Genomic DNA, 16,770 nt, shown 5'->3' on the forward strand with positions numbered 1-16,770 from the left:
GTGTAGAAAGGAGTCAGTTGAGGTGGTTCTGGCAACAGGTAGTAATGTTACCTAGTGTTCCAAGCACGTCCAGCTGGAAGGAGACCAAGGGGCTGACCCAGGACCAGGTGGAGAGATTATATCTCCACGCTGGCCTGGGAGAGTCTTGGTTGATGTGGCCAGGGAAAGAGAAGTTTGCTGGAACTGTTTCCATCTCCGGATAATCATAAGAAAATGGATGGATGGATAGAGAATCTAAAATGTCACTGTTGTCACTGTTCATATCCTTATATCATCCTTTTGGATTTGACATAACTTTGCTTTTTGAGATACATAATGTCCACAGGTATTTTTAATGTTATGTGAAAATATGTGCCCATGAAATGGTTCGTAACATGTTCATTCAGCTCCATTTTACAGCTTATAATGTGGGTTGAAATCCATCCACCCTTATTTAAAATGACAAAGCTGAGGCAGTTATTTCCCGCAGGAAATTTGAATTCACTTATATCATTGTAATAAAAGTGACCCTTCAGTTCCAGTTGTGTGGTCATTCCGAAGCACATCAAAGCAATACAAAAAAAGGCTTGTTTTTATTATTGAGCCCTGTTACATATATAATCCATAATTATTGTGCCTCTTCTAGCTGGAAGCGGCCCTCCACAATCCTGTTCAGTGCGCGTTGTTGGGCTTCTCTGCAGCGAGCACCTCCTTACCTCAAGGCTACTTCTGGGTAAGTAATGGGTTTTCTTCAAGCACACACCCTACCTCTCAATTGAATGCCAAATGATTGCAAGGAATGACAAGGCAAAACAATGCATATTTTACAGTTCCTGATCATTTGTTGCTTTTACCACAATTGCCATGACCATTTTAACGTATTTTTCCACATTCTGCTCACATTCATTAAAAACTAAAATATACAAAATAATATATCTCAAGGCTAAGAATGAGACATGCACCACTTTTCTCTGTAACATGTTGCCAGGTAACTGAATAACTACAGTACAGTATAACGGCCAGTGGTCTAACCCATCACAATCCCCAGACTTGTGGGATTTTCGCTGGATTTAGAAAAAGGGGGAATTCAGGTGGAAAAAATGATGCAGGGAATCTGCTATTAATCTTTTAGTTTCAATTTTTGTCTCTCCTACTTTTTGGAGAAGGCAAGCAATTTATCAGGTAATCCTCTTTCAAACTAAAAGGTAGCTAAATCCAGTGTAAGTCCTCCTGGACACAGACTACAGCTCGCCGTCTCAGACTTTTGCTTCTGTGGTGCTATCGTAAAGAGGACTGTATGCTCACTCAGATGGGGAAGGAGATATGGTGGAGTGGGCATTTAGGGCAATAGGATATCAGTGTTTAAAGGAGCAAAGGCCAGTCTGACTTTCAACCTCTCTCAGAACATGTATTACAGATGACTTAAATGCCCCTGACCTTGTCCTCCCACACCGTTTGGACGGACAAAGGTGTCTTTTCTGTTTGGGGTTTGTTAGACCAGTGAGATAAAAGGTTTTCAATTCCATTACCACGTCTTGGGTTCCTGTACATTTAACCATCAGATGTTGTTTCTGCAGTTTCCGCATTGATAATGTTCATTTGTTTGAAAGGGGCCCTATGATGCTATTTGGGTCTTACTTTCCTCTGGTGTGTTATATAGGTTGTTGTGCATGTAAATGGTTTGTAAGAGCTATAAATATATATCGCCTTGTTCCCTCCAGAGGGAGTTTCTCTCCCACACACTCCCCCCTTTCTGAAATGCTTCGATTGGACTCCTTGGTTTTCTCTCGTAACTTAAAAGACATCATATGTATCACTTGCATATCTATTGGCCAGTGCTCCAAACACATTGTACGTGATAAGCTAAGGGGCGGGACCAAAACTCATGTACAACTTCCTTACTTGCAATAAATAAGCACTAATTAGAGGGTTATTGAGGAAAAACTCTCAACTGGCTTATTACTTGTAGAATATGGTCATATAGAATAAGGCATTAATAAGTGTTTTATAATGACTAATAAAGAGCCAATATACTGCTAATATGCATGTTAATTAAGAACTAGTTGATGGTTAATTTCTGTACCTTAATATAAAGTGTTACCCAAATATGAACCTGGAAATTAGCATAATATGTTATATTTAAGTCATAAGTAACATGATTACAAGGGAATATGTCTTTTGGGTCTCTGAATGCTGACTTCTAAAATAATATTTGAAAATGTTCCTTTCAAAGTTTTTTGCACAACTCTTTGACTAAGCCTAATAATAAAATATATAATATGTGTGACCATCCAATGCCCACCTGTCGCTGTTCTATATCTTGTGTTATTGTTCTGAAGATTTACCAAGTCAGACCTTGCTAAATCCCAATTGTTATGACACACTTGATTTGAGTTCAAGCTCACACAGAGACTGTATGGATCTGAATCTTAAAGAAGGAACAAGTTTGATGTTCAGAGCATTGCTCAGTAAACAATGACAGTGCACCTCTTGGTTGAATTCTAATTCAAATGTTTGTATTTAGAGGCAGTCACATTCGATATTCTGAATTAACTTTGATACTCTTATTGCAATTTAATATATTAGGCATGTTTGCCAGAAGAGACCCAAGCACGTTGGGACATTAGTAGTGAATGCTATCTGAAAGGAGGCCTTAATGAAATATGTCAAGGAGGACTGTTACTCAGTAATGCCATTTTTCAATCCACTGTATTTTGTCAAGAATGGAATACAAATATCCAGAATAAGATGTTCCCATTTGGAGCAACTAGCACACCTGACCTTCAAGCAATACATTGAACATACTGGCCAGTTCAACATGTAACCAAAGCAAAAACTGATATCCACAAAAATGATATTATTAAAGGCTTACAGATCCAGCCAGAATAATTAGTGGCTGTGCTTCGGAGAGTCGGATCTTCCTCCCTGGAAGGCTCGTCAAACAAGGGATGACACTAATCATGTTAAAGTGAGATGGGCTATGGGGATCTCTGTGTGCTTTGATCAGAGTAATGACATGTGTAATCAGCCTGATACCTCAGTCAACGCCTTCACCTTCCACGTCCAAAGCATCCTACTTATCATTCTCAGATAAAGTCTCCATTTGCTCTGCCATTATGATTGCCTTCTTCTACACTTGTTCAGGGATTCAAAGCATGCATCAGAAATGGGGAACTGGAAATGCATCCGTTTCAGACAATCACATCAACAATCTGGTGACCCATAGTTTTTGGCTTAATGTGGCGAATACAATTGGGCAGAGAGTGCCATCATGACTTTTCTCCCACGTTTCCTCACTGCCTCCAAAGCAATCTAATTAATGCTGGAAGAGCGTTTACTGTTCGTGGAGTTCTTGCTTCTCCCAGGCCGAGAACAGGAATCCGCCCAGGGCACGTTTCCAGTTCTCTAAATAAGTAGTAATGACTTTGTCAGGATATCTGCACTGGATATCGGGCGAAGAGAGGTGTTGTTGAATGAAAGAGAAGGGAATGTGTTTGTTGACAGGGACAGTGGTGGAGGGGTTAAGGACATACAGATGGCAGCTGAATGTATAAATCATGGGGGATTCTTGGTAAGGGGGCCTTTGCCCCTGGTTATGGTTACACAGTCACTTGAAGCCGTGTTTTTTCAAGCTCCTCGCTGTAAGATAAGTCCTCCCTATCTTTTTTTTTCACCCTGTGCAACAGACCATTATTTGTTCTGGCTCATTCTCAAGAGCCTACAGGATCGCTCCTGTCCAGATTGTGCACGCTGATACAAATCAAACAAATGATTGCATGCAAATAAGGGTGAGCGTTGAGGAGAAGAGCTAAAGACTATATTTAGCTCATGTCACATTCACACGATGTGATTCATACGGAGAATAAATCTTTGCAGCCGTGCTTCCTTTCCCCAGAAGGACATTGTATTCCGTCTGGACATCCACCTCGGCCCTCGTGCAGGATTAATGATTGAAATAATATTGAAAAACCACAGCGACACTTTAGTTGTTTAGGAATGGGAGCAATGGCACGTAATTGAAATGCATCAGAGATAGGTTGGAGGATTCCTGCTGTCCTCGTTTTCCCGGCATTAGCTTTGACAGGCCTACACAAACTCCAATATAAATGTGGTGCATAGGAAATGAAGCCACTATTGAAGCAGACACTCAACCTGTGCAGGTGAATTGCCATGGGAAGCTCGTCATGATAGGTGGATCTTTTCTGATAACATCCAAGGTTGCCTTTCTGTTTGTTAGGAGAACAAACAAGTGCCTTTTCAAAACCCGGTACAGGCATTGATGGTCAAAATGTGGTCCAATTTGAGCCAGTGAAAGCTCCCAGCTTTTCCAAGGCTTGTGTTTACTTCTTTGCTGGTACTTAAAAAAGCATATTCTGTGCTTGATTTGACCTTGGACATATCAAAAACAAAATTTGAGTTCAAATAAAAAACTATTTTTTTTATGTAATCACTGAATGAATTAAGCAATAGACTACGAACTTGATCTTGTAAAAAAAACATCATTGATAAGCAACTCGGAGCCTTTCAGAAACTTAGAGCCTCTGTTCTCGGCTGATGAAAAGATCGCAGAGCTGAGATGACATTGTGAATCCATTATACAATGTGTTTAAAATTCCAAATGATATTCAAAAAAGAAGTGAGGCAGGGCTGCGAACGACGAGGTCTGAAAGGATAATTGATTTGAAATTTTTTTCGAAATCTAAATTGCTGACAGGTAGAGAATGTTTAAACTAGAGACACATTATCCCCCGAACTCCCCCATTTGATTAAGACAGAGAAGCAAGCATGATCTAAAGGGAGGCAGGTTCTGCTCCTTTCTCTTTTTTTTCAGTTTCTCTAGAATAGTTATTACCCTTGGCATTGTGATTCAGTCCGTCGGTCCAGCTTAACATGAGGTCTTGACCTTTTTCAAACTGTTTTTTTCTCCCAACAGGTGGCTGGTGGAGAAGGCTCGAATGGCCAGATTGAGATATTTTCCCTCAACAGGCCCATGCCAAGGACTGTGAAAAGCCTGCAGGTAGACTCAGCTGCCCGATGTCTGGAATATGTGCCAGAACCTTCTCCGACTGAGGAAACTGATGCAGGAGTTCCAAAGGCCCCGACAGGGATCGGTGCCAACATTTGTGTCGGATTAGACGATGGGCGGTGAGTTTAATCACAGAATGATACAGAAACATGAGCAAAAGACGCTTTTTGGTGATTATAGAATCAGAATACCTTTATTCGTCCCATAGAGGGGACGTTTAAATTGTTACAGCAATAGTGAAGCTAGAGATAAAAAAAATAATAATAAAAAAAAACACTATTAGATAAGATAAAAGCGGCATGCACAAAAAATATAAAATACAAAATTAGAACAAATTTAAAGTTATTCAAATGTACAAGTTACATTCCAAGTAGATTCTAATTTACAAATTGCACATATGTGTTAATGCACAACAGTTGTATCGTAGTCTTAAATTGTGTGAGGTCAAGTATAGATGATGGCCCCGCCCACTTTCAGATGGAAACAGAGAATCGGCAGCAATCGTACAAAATATTTTCATCACACCTCAAGCTGCTGTGTCCTATATTGCACATAGTGCGACAAGAATATCAGAAGTTCAGATTTGTATTCACTTTTACTTGAAAAATATATATATTTGGCCTTCAACAGAGAGGACGGAGATGGTAATCGATGGAACCCGGTCAGTCCAATACATGTGCGGCTATGGGAAACACTTCCTCACAGCTACATTATGATGCTAATTAGGTCAATTTGTAAAGCTTTTCATGTTAAAAGTCAAAGTAGTGACTGTAGGTGCTGCATTAAAATGTAAAACACTGACAAGCCAAGGAAATACCAGTTTAATGTTAGCCTGCTGCCTGCTTCCAGTCCACCTGCAGACTTACAGGTCATCGATTAGATTATAAATCGACAGCGATCATCGATCTCCAATGACATTATTTAATTGTAAGTGTGACTGACCATCGTAATTGGGCTCCTTGTAGATAAAACAATTCAAAATATTCTTAATGTTTTGATTGGGCTGGCGAACATCTCAGAATTTGTATTTATCTCTGTCATCTATAGAGATGAGATTAAATGGAAACAGAAAATATGTAATTGAAAAAGCAGAAATACAAAGAGAACACAAATGATGTTTAGTACATCCCGCATCTTCTATCCTTTCTTACGGTCCACTGAGGTTTCTAACAGTATAGATTTGCTTGTCAATATTTCATCAAAGCAAGAAATCAGAGTTGATACCCCGACACAGCATCAATACTGCTTCAGCTGCTAAGATCACAGTTTCATTTTCAAATCCAATAAACCTTCTGATCCCCTCTGTGTAATGGAGGATATGTTTAATCTCACTCTCCTGTCACAGTTACTGTGAATACATTCCTTGTTTTTTGACCATAGGAGAATATACTTTAGTTTCAGATTACCACTTTTCTGTAATTCTCCTTTACAGTAGTGTTTAGTCAGCCTAAACCAAACGTCAGCAGTTTTTTTACGCTGACTCATTTTTTTATTGTAAGCGTCTGTCAAGGGAATAAGAAAAAAGACATACAGTAAAATACAAAAACAAACAATTCCAGCCATTTTTAGGGCACTTGGAAAACTGTCAGCTCCAATGCTATTTAACATTTTATTCTCAGACGTAGACAGTCATGAGCATTTGTCATTCTGAAGAATACAATAAGATGCAGCGAAGTTCAAATGGCATTTCAAACATGAGAAAGACAGAGTGGTTGCACATACACAATGCTTTGCTCCAAGTGCACTGTTAAATCAAACTGCATGAAAACGAGGCACTCTGTCATTTCGAATGACACTCATTTATCACGTCGGCGTGTGCTGTTTTTTTTCTTCCAGCATACTTGTTTACGGCAGTGTGGACACTACAGCACAATGCCTGCTGACCCTCCACAACCCAGAGGGCTGCCCTGTGCTGTGCCTGAAGCACTCCTCTCGCTTCCTGTTTGCAGGCCTCCGGAACGGCACCATGATAGTTTATGGAAGAAATAAAAACGGTACGTTTCTCTCAAGGTTGCATGTTGCCATTCTCTATGTGCTACTTCAGTACTTTTGTTTTACTTTAATAAAAGTATCCTAACTACAGTGCAAAAATACACTGTTCCTAGTCAAAAGGCTGCATTCAAAATTGCATGCAAGTAGAAGTACATAAGAATTAGCATCAAAATATACTTAAGGTACAAAAAGTAAAAGCACTCGAGCAGCAGCAGCAACATGAAACACAGCAACAGGAGCATGAACACAGCAATAGCAAGTGAACACAGCAGCATAGCGAGGCAGAGGCAGGAAGACCTGGCAGCTTAAATAGAGTGGCATGTTTAGGAGAATGTGTTTGGTTGGTTGTAAGAGGGACGAGGTGAGTCACGTGTTAATGTATCATTGGTGCTCGAGTTGACTGCCTGAACTAGCTCGCAGGCTTCGCCCCATTTATGTCAATGTTGAATTTGTTGTTGTTTTTTTATTTACTTGATATATTCCTGGTTATCTAAACCTATAATAATATACAGTATAGTGATGTATTAGTTGATTTATATTCTGTATTTATTTTTTTTAATCTGTAGCTCGTAAAAAAAGCTGTAAAAATAAATACAGTGGATTAAAAAGTAAAAGTACTGTTAGTACAGTACTTGAGTAATGTACTTACTCACCTTCTATCACTGTCTATGTGTGGTCTGTTAGAGATGTGAAAGTGGTTAACTTGTCTGTTGTATGGTAAATGGCTATGGAATAATTAAGACACAACTAGTCTTGCATAGTCAGACCTTTCCCAACCGCTCTGTCAGCGCTTGATAAAGATCCATCTGCATCATTCTGATATAAGACACGAAAAAGCTCTGGACTTTTTGTATTTCTTAAACCAGTCATACTTGTCTTGGGCAGCACTAAGCCCAGGATGCAGCGACAGTGCCCTTGCAAAAATAAATGAAGGAGCATGCTGTGTGAAACAGGTGGCCAATGGCTGCCATATTCCCAGTCTTCATCCAGTGAGCCAGACCAAGCCTAGTTCAAAAGCCAACACTTAATAAGGCCTAGTATTGTTATTGGGTGTGAATGCATCAATGCAGTACAAACATAAATACACAACGTGAGTGTTTCAATTTGAAAATATAATTTATTTTTAAGTTCAAATTATTTATATGAGGTATAAAATACCTTATAATGCTTAAAATAAATAGTGAGCAGCATTTCACCTCCTCTACTGGGTTCATACAATCTATATTTACAGTCGTCAGTTATATACAAATATGTCCCTGAGAGCCCTTTAAAATAAAACTATCTATCTCAAAATCTATAATCTAAATCTGTGTTGTTGCTACTAACAGGGCTGCCGGTTCTGTCTGATTTTTGTTATCTTGTTTATTGGAATAAATAAAACATGGAAAAACCTATATGTAGTTAGTCAGGTAGCTTGCTATTTTCGCTGTATATCTATAGAAACATCTTTAAATGAATATGAAATGTGTTTTTTCAAATGTTGTTGATAATGTTTTTTCTTTTAAACCAAAACATTTTCACATGACATCAAATGTGTTACGTTTCTATGGGCTCAGAACAGTCTCATAATACACACATGCACACAGAAGGATTCAAACTTGTATTTCCGGATCCACACTTGTGTTTTTCAATGCACACACAACTGTATTCCGTTTCATATACATGTAAATAAAATCCAAATACAGAAACAAGTTTTACATATGTATTTTTGATCCTCACTTATTAGTTTCCCGTTTAAATCCCCTGAACCTGCAAACACAAACAGCTTTCTGTGCACGGATCGCTTTGCATTCGTGTGTGGGTTTTTTGAGACATGCGGCTTTCACACCAGCGCTTTTCCCTTTCTAGCTCCGAGCTAGAGCTTTTCTGGTTCAGCTCCGGTTTCCCTTTTCTGCTCCCGCTCTTTTCACACCGCCCAGCACCCGACTGGTGCTGCCGCTGCTGGGTCATGACGTCACCGTTTACATCAATGGAGGGTGTCCTGAGATTAGCGCCTGCAGGCAGGCTCCATGGACCTGTCAGCTCCGGACTGCGCAAAATACGTACATGAAGCGCTACGTCATGAACGCAAGAAATCTACCCTCGTGGGGACGCGCTCATGTGATTGGCTTAGAATTGAGGAGACATCTGATTGGCTATAGATAGAAATAATTACAAGTACGAATCGGCTGACCGTCAGGGGAGTCTCAAAAAACCCACACACGAATGCACAGCGATCCGTGCACAGAAAGCGGTTTGTGTTTGAAGGTGCAGAGGTTTTAAATGGAAAACAAATATGTGAGGATCAAAAATACACATGTAAAACTTTTTTCTGTATTTGGATTTTATTTACATGTATATGAAACGGAACACATGTGTGTGCATTGAAAAACACAAGTGTGGATCCGGAAATACAAGTGTGAATCCTTTTGCGGATCATGAAATACAAGTGTGAATCCTTCTGTGCGCATGTGTGTATTATGAGACTGTTCTGTACGTTTCACACTCTGCTGACAATATGGGGTAAAACAGTACTCAAAGACTTTTAGCAAAAACTATCTTCATACTAAGAAAATAATAGGTTCTAATACACCTCTGTAGATATATCGTTTAATTTGTATTATTATTAATTTGGCCAATAAATATAAGTTCAATCAGGAGAGACGTGATGTATGGAATACATATTTATTATCGGTCACATTATATAAATGAAACATAATGATGACAGTTCACAACAAGTGAATGAAATGGTGTTTTGGCGATTAGGCCCAGGTTTTGTAGGATATCAATCGGGAAGGGAAGAACTGTTTCCGATGAACCCCCCTGGGTCTAGACACTGGTGGTGGTGATAAGTGGTTAGGTCCGGTTGGAAGGGAGAAGGTTAAGCTTGGTCCTGAGTTGAAAGCAGGAGGCGAAGGGGTGGAGGAGGGTTGCGCGTTGACACCTGGAAGACAGCTGATAGGAAAGGGGAGAGCATATATAGAGGGATTAACAGGTGCGATGATTAGGCTTGTAAATGGAGGGGAGTGATAGGTTAGCTGAGGAGTGGCGCTCCCTCTCATTTAGATGCAGGGAGCGAGTATTGCCATGACGTGCAATACGGAGTGATAGGTCTTCCTGTCTGAACTTGCGCTAAGCTTCATTTCAATCAGGAGAGACGTGATGTATGGAATACATATTTATTATCGGTCACATTATATAAATGAAACATAATGATGACAGTTCATAACAAGTGAATGACATGGTGTTTTGGCGATTAGGCCCAGGTTTTGTAGGATATCAATCGGGAAGGGAAGAACCGTTTCCGATGAACCCCCAAAAGAATGAAGTATGAAGTACTGAACGTGAAGGATCTTACCTTGTGGGATGCAGTGGAAATCTATGGATGGAAATGAGAGTTAATACATGTGAGAATTTAAACATCTGATGCCTCCCGGGCATCCTTCCTGGACATACAGGGCTTCCCGGAACGTACGGGGCATCCCGGATGGGGCATCCTGGACGTACAGGGCATCCTGGACATACAGGGCATCCCGGACGTACGGGGCATCCCAGACGTACGGGGCATCCCAGACGTACCGAGCGACCCGACGTGCGGGGCGCCCGGAACGTGCAGGGCTTCCCGAACGTGCGGGGCAACCTGACTTTAGCAGGGACACATTATACGGACCCGAAGGTTTTACAACCTGGACATACAGGGTTAGATATGCAGAATAAACATGAGCCGCGGGGCGACATACGTGCTGACATGCACCACCACCAGTTATATGCATACGTACCAATTTTAAGGTTGGAGAGACCTTTGGATAGCCAGCACGGCATTGAGGTCAGGGCGAATGTAGGATGAGAAAGCGGAGGAGGACCACCGTCCGAGTTGTTGCAGGGATGAGGATGAGACACCTTGATTAGCAGCGGAAGTAGCTGCGCCTATTCTAAAGGAATGCCCCGTGTATAGAAGGGGTGATAACCCGGATTTAATGAGGACTTGTTTTAATAGATATTGAACTGTCGTTGAGTTAAAGGAAAATTCCCTGAGATAAGGAATAATGGTGAGAGAGGATTAGAGGTAGGTCTAAGCTGTAGGAATTTGATCATGGATTTATAAGGGCAGAACTGGGAGTCGATGCGGGCGGCGATGACAGAGCAGGCGCCGCCGCATTTGGAGTGTTTAAGATATAAGCTAAAGTGGCTAGCGTGAAAGGATATGTCAGAAAAGCTGACGTCTCGATTGGAATCGAATGTAAGGGAAGCTGTAGTAAATTCACCTGGTCTAAGAAAGGCATAAAAAGCTAGGAGAAATAGAGCGTCGAGTAATGAATTGATATAAGGGGAGAATACCCCACTTCTAAGTTTGGAGAGCATGAGGCGTAAAGTGGAGAGTGTAATAGGGCGTCTCCGGACTAATACGGGGGGAAAAGTTTTAATGAGACCTTTGAGGATGAGTTTGACTGACTGGTTTGCGAACAGGCTGGGAAAGCCGGGATCGGAACAGCGAACGTTAAACTGCACTCCTGCTAAGAGGCCCCGGATGCTTTTTAGATTGACTTCTTCTTTTCGAGGTGTTAGATCCAGCGAGTGTGATAATAAATGTGTAGCAATAGTGGAAATCTGAGTGTGCCGCTATGCGGATGATCTCATGCAGATGTCCCCCCCAAAACGGAGGATGTGCGGTGCACGTCCTTAAATCGGGGAAAACGCGGTCGTCGTGAGGCCGCAGATGCCACGTCCAGGAAACGGGAGATGATGGCGTGCCGAAGAATATCCGCATGTAAAGTACGGTTGCCCGATGAGGAAGCGCAACTGTCGTTGAAGACGTTTATGTGGATGCATGCAGTTTGGTTAGTTTTGGTTTGCTGTCCTGGCTCCAAGATGGTGGAATGAGCTCCCCATTGACATCAGGACGGCAGATAGCTTGCACATCTTCCGGCGCAAACTGAAAACTCATCTCTTTCGACTCCACTTCGAGCGTTAGAACTATTAACGAAGCACTTTTATACTAATAAAGGACTGGCTTACCTAAAGCCAGTTGAGTAGCAGTTGAAATGTTTGGCTCTATGAAACCTGATGTACTTATATGATTCTGTTTTCTTCAAGGTTGTGTCTTCCTGGTCGAATGTACTTATTGTAAGTCGCTTTGGATAAAAGCGTCAGCTAAATGCAATGTAATGTAATGTAATGGAACGTCAATACCATGAGCTTGATGTGATGCCTAGGAACTCCAGGTGTGTGACTGGGCCTATAGTTCCTCATGATTAGGAACGCTATGCTCCTGGAGGATTCTCTTCTTCTTTCTTCTTCTCTTTTCCCAGTTGAGCGGAGTTATAGGTTAGTAATGTTGTATTTGACATTCCTGCCCTCCCCCAATAAACACGTTTTTTATTATTTATAAAAATATATTTATATATTTTATTTTTTTAATTATAAATAAACTGTGAACTTTTATGCTACGATGTATGTGATGTCAGAACAAAACAAAAAAATCGCAGGCTACGTCAAATAAATGCATGTGTCTGTTGTGATTCGTCCCCATTTAGACCAATCACAGCGTCCCACTCTGCCGCCTATTCTGGATTTGTTTATTGTGCATTCTGTAGACTCCCATTTCTGTTTGAATTACAAAATGGACATCAGAAATTGGCTTAAAAGGTCTAAGGATTTATTAAAACGAAATAGCGATGAAAGAACTGCAGCCGATGGTGCTGCTGGCGACCCTGCACCTGCCGTTGCAGCAGCACGCCTTAATGTCACAAGCTTGACCTCGGCAAACCCCGGGGCTGAGTTAGCGATGATCTTGGGGTTAATAAACCCAACCAGGTGAAACTGGATCGTTATCCAGGGAGATTGTTTTCAGGAAAGAAGCGCACTTTTGCCGCTGCATGGTACAACAACAGACCATGGCTTGAAGATTCGTTAGAAGCAGACGCAGCCTTTTGTTTCCGCTGTAGACAGTTTAAAGTCAATACGTCTTCATCTGATGCGGCTTTTACTGTCAAAGGTTTTTGCGACTGGAAACACGCATTACAGACTGATAAAGGACTGCTAAGGCATGCCGCATCAAAAGAACACATTTCATGTGAGTTTGTGGAGAGAGAGACATATACGCGAGGAAACAAATAAGGAAATTAGTACTTTGGTGCAGATCAGCTGGCACGGAGCCGTTATTACGTGTCAGCTGTCGTTGATATTATAGCTTTTTTAGCTGTCAACCAACTCCCTCTCAGAGGTGACTCGATTCACTCCACAGCATGTCCGAGTGCAGTGCATCGGAACATAAACCATGCCCAAGGCGGGCTAAACAGTTCATCGTCTCCGTCTCTACTATTTCTCTCCGGGTGCAGCGATGAGGAAGCTGCCATCCGTAACCAGTGTGCCTTGCTCGTGATTTACCAGTGTCTGTGCTGCCACGCACACAATGTTTCAAAGTGGTTGCTATGTTGCCCTTTATTTGTGTATGTTTGCGATAAGTGTGCGTCTTTACGCAATGCTGTTGGCCTTGCCGTTTGATATATATTGTGCCGCAGGCCCGCAGCGCGTGACGGTTTTGTGTGCCCTCCCATGAAAATCATATGCCCTCCCTTTAGATTTGTTCTGGCGCCGGGTCTGCTCTGGATGACCCAAATGTCATAACGATATACGAAACATCTCGTGAATTTGTTGCAACTGCCTCTTGCCAGCGCTACCCTGACGCCTGTTTTAGAGGTGAGGCGCAGGAGGAAGTAGCTTCAATGGGATGTAGCTTACGCTCTGCCTGCCTGCAGGAGGGGTTGTGGTTGAAGCCAATGGGTAAAGCTTCGCATGCGATGAGGACCCGTTCCGCGTGAAGCCGGAAGCGCCGCATTTGAGCGGCCCTAATGCCGGTGATGCCCTCTCGAGAGACTGAAGGCGTGCGTCAATTGTTTGCGTGAAGTAGCCCATTCCCATTAGCCGGAGGAACTTCCGTGGAGCCCGATTTCCTTGTCTTTTCCTCCCGCGTCCGGGTTTGCGGGGCGGCCGGCTGGAACCGCTAGCCGACTGGGGGACGCCGCCTGTAGCTTAATCCGCAAGACTGCGGAACTGATGAATAATGCCTGGAGCTGGGACGAAGCCCTGCTGCTGCTTGCGCGTTGACACCTGGAAGACAGCTGATAGGAAAGGGGAGAGCATATATAGAGGGATTAACAGGTGCGATGATTAGGCTTGTAAATGGGGGGGAGTGATAGGTTAGCTGAGGAGTGGCGCTCCCTCTCATTTAGATGCAGGGAGCGAGTATTGCCATGACATGCAATACGGAGTGATAGGTCTTCCTGTCTGAACTTGCGCTAAGCTTCATTATTATTTGTAAACACATTTTTTTTTTTTCTCAACCTACTAGCTTACACCCACTTTGCCTTACCTTCACACGATGCTTACCATTACTGATTTTCACACCCACTGTAAGTATGAAAATCACACTTCACTTCGTGGTTGATGGCATGACATGTTTAGTCAGGCATTGCAAAAGGCCAGGGGGGCTTCACACCTTCTCAGCCAGCGCCGGCACAATAGCTCTATCGCAGACTTCCTGTTACCTGGCCACAGTGTGTCAACGCGCCTGCCTTCCTCCTGTGCTCCTCTCTCCTCCCAAGCAGAAAGGATGATTAATTACAGCAAGCTGCTGCCTGCCGATTAAATATTACTATTCATGCTTTGTATATAAAAAAAGGGCAGGAGAAAAGCTCTGGAGTGTGCCGGGGAATGTTCGTGGATTCGGCACATCTGTTAAAGATGTATGCCCTTCACTTAGCGTGCTACTGTCTCTAAACAAGTCTGAAGCAACCAGGAAATGACGAGGCTGAGACTTGTATTGAAAGGTGTAAGAATCTGCCAAACATTTGATCTTTGGGAATCGAGATCAAGCTTTCGCTTCCTAGATATGCACACCATGTAATTTCATCAGACAATGAAAGTATTTTCAAGAAAAGGCGAGAAGTTTGTGGAACATAGAGCCTGGTCCCCTGCTGTGCTAAATAGTTGAAAGCGCTGGCATGGTGTCTTATAGTACAAGGAGCCGTAGGGACATTTACAAGAGTGAATTTTGAAAAGGTGGAAAATAAATGACCTTTATAACATGCCAAGCAATTAACCTGTAGAGTCACAAGGCATTGTAAAGCCATTCTGCTATGAAAGACAGAAATAAACAACTAAAATGTTAGTTAAATGGCTGGGTGCACCCCATTCTCTAAGGTTGCTTCATTAACGCATAGCAACGGAAGTGCTTATGTAATTCGCTTTATAATGTGCTTCCGTGGTGGTAGCTGCGGCGTGATTAAAGCTCAAAGAAAAAAGGATCTGTTTCATTTTCACACTGATGGAGCAAAAAGGGGAAAGCGAGACAGCGAGCGCGAGGAGAGCTGAGTGGAAAGTAGATTAAAGTCTATGCAGACATATTAGCATGTGGGTGGCAAAGGTGCAAACATTGTGCTGCGCAGTGTGTGGCAATCCAAATGAAAGTCCCGGTCTTTATTTAGTCGACCTGTTGTTCGTACTCTCCCTCATCGAGACTACACTCCAAGCCCTCTCTGCTGATGCTTCACTACTTGCTCAATGACATTAAATTGCTTTAAGAGAAATTTGAATGTAAACACAGAGCCAACTTGCTGTGATACGAGTGGGAAGAATTAAATGTAATTGCCTCGCTCAATGCAACAGCGTTCAAATAGAAGTGGCATGTGTTCAGAGCATATGATTATAACTGGTAGGCTAGCGGTGATAATAGCCAGTCGTTTTGACTGTTTCTTTGAAGCCCTGTGATATCTTTGTTGTATTTAGAGCGGGGCTTTTGTTGTTTTTGTTCATTGTTGGGTTTCTTTTTCCCTAGATGATTGTTGGGACCAGGACTCCTGCAGGTGTGTGAGAGTGGGCTCAGAACCGGTGCGGACCCTGCTGGTGTTGGACGACTCGGTGTGGGCGAGCTGTGGGAACTCTGTCACAGCCGTTGACAGCTCCAGCCTCAACACTCAGGTAAATGACTAAGTAATTGCTCGGCACATACTGTCGCCATTTATCTGAACAATTTTTAATCCATAACATCCTCATGAGCAAATTATCAGAACAGTGCGTTATTTAAATTGATATTACGCATTAAAGTCGAGCAACCAATAGAACTTGAAGTAGGGAATGTGGCTCCATGGTTTCAGCATTGCTCAAATGCAGTCTACATTTTCTAATCTTTAATCAATAACGTAAAAATAGCCTCATTGGATTATTATCAAGATTTTAAGGGTATTGGAATGGATACAAATGAATGTTTGTATTTTCTGCTTGTGAATACATTGTTTTTGAAATGATTTATTTAGCCTTGATGGAAATAACTGGACCTGGATGGAATAAGCAAACATTACAGAACACTTTTAACATATATATTATTATTAATTATTTAAGTAGTTGTTTACCTAATTTGCTTTCTGGGGTTTTCCCTTTCCTGTAGTGTGTTATATAAGTTTGTGTGCATGTAAATGGTCTGCAAAGGCTAACATCCCAAAGCTCCCTCCAGAGGATGTTTCTCTCTCACACCAGACATAAGGAATATAATATATATATAGATTTATTTTACCAATTAAAACCCTTTTGTTTGATAGGATTGTCTAGCCACTTAAAGAACGAGCTGTTTATAAGCTACAAGCTCAGTCGTCACTAAAACATGGCCTGAAGACCCAATTGGATGAATTACACTGCTAGTCAAGGTTCCGTCTTTATTTGCTTGTTTTGCAGTGCAAAACTCCTCTCTTTGCTTCCTGAAAACATGTTTCACACAGCCTTCATTGTAATCTGTGATG

The 16,770-nt window shown here is 41.9% G+C and overlaps 1 protein-coding gene across 1 annotated transcript in view; it reads left to right on the plus strand.

The window, feature by feature from the left end:
• arhgef10la (Rho guanine nucleotide exchange factor (GEF) 10-like a) overlaps positions 1–16,770 on the plus strand; it is a 175,065-nt gene that overhangs the window by 119,529 nt on the left and 38,766 nt on the right. Inside the window, 4 exon segments of the mRNA XM_034205647.1 lie at positions 626–712; positions 4,913–5,124; positions 6,842–6,999; positions 15,813–15,955. Of these exon segments, the coding sequence (XP_034061538.1) occupies positions 626–712; positions 4,913–5,124; positions 6,842–6,999; positions 15,813–15,955 (600 nt within the window).

This window comes from Gymnodraco acuticeps, unplaced genomic scaffold, assembly GCF_902827175.1.
Source record: "Gymnodraco acuticeps unplaced genomic scaffold, fGymAcu1.1, whole genome shotgun sequence".
Taxonomy (NCBI): domain Eukaryota; kingdom Metazoa; phylum Chordata; class Actinopteri; order Perciformes; family Bathydraconidae; genus Gymnodraco; species Gymnodraco acuticeps.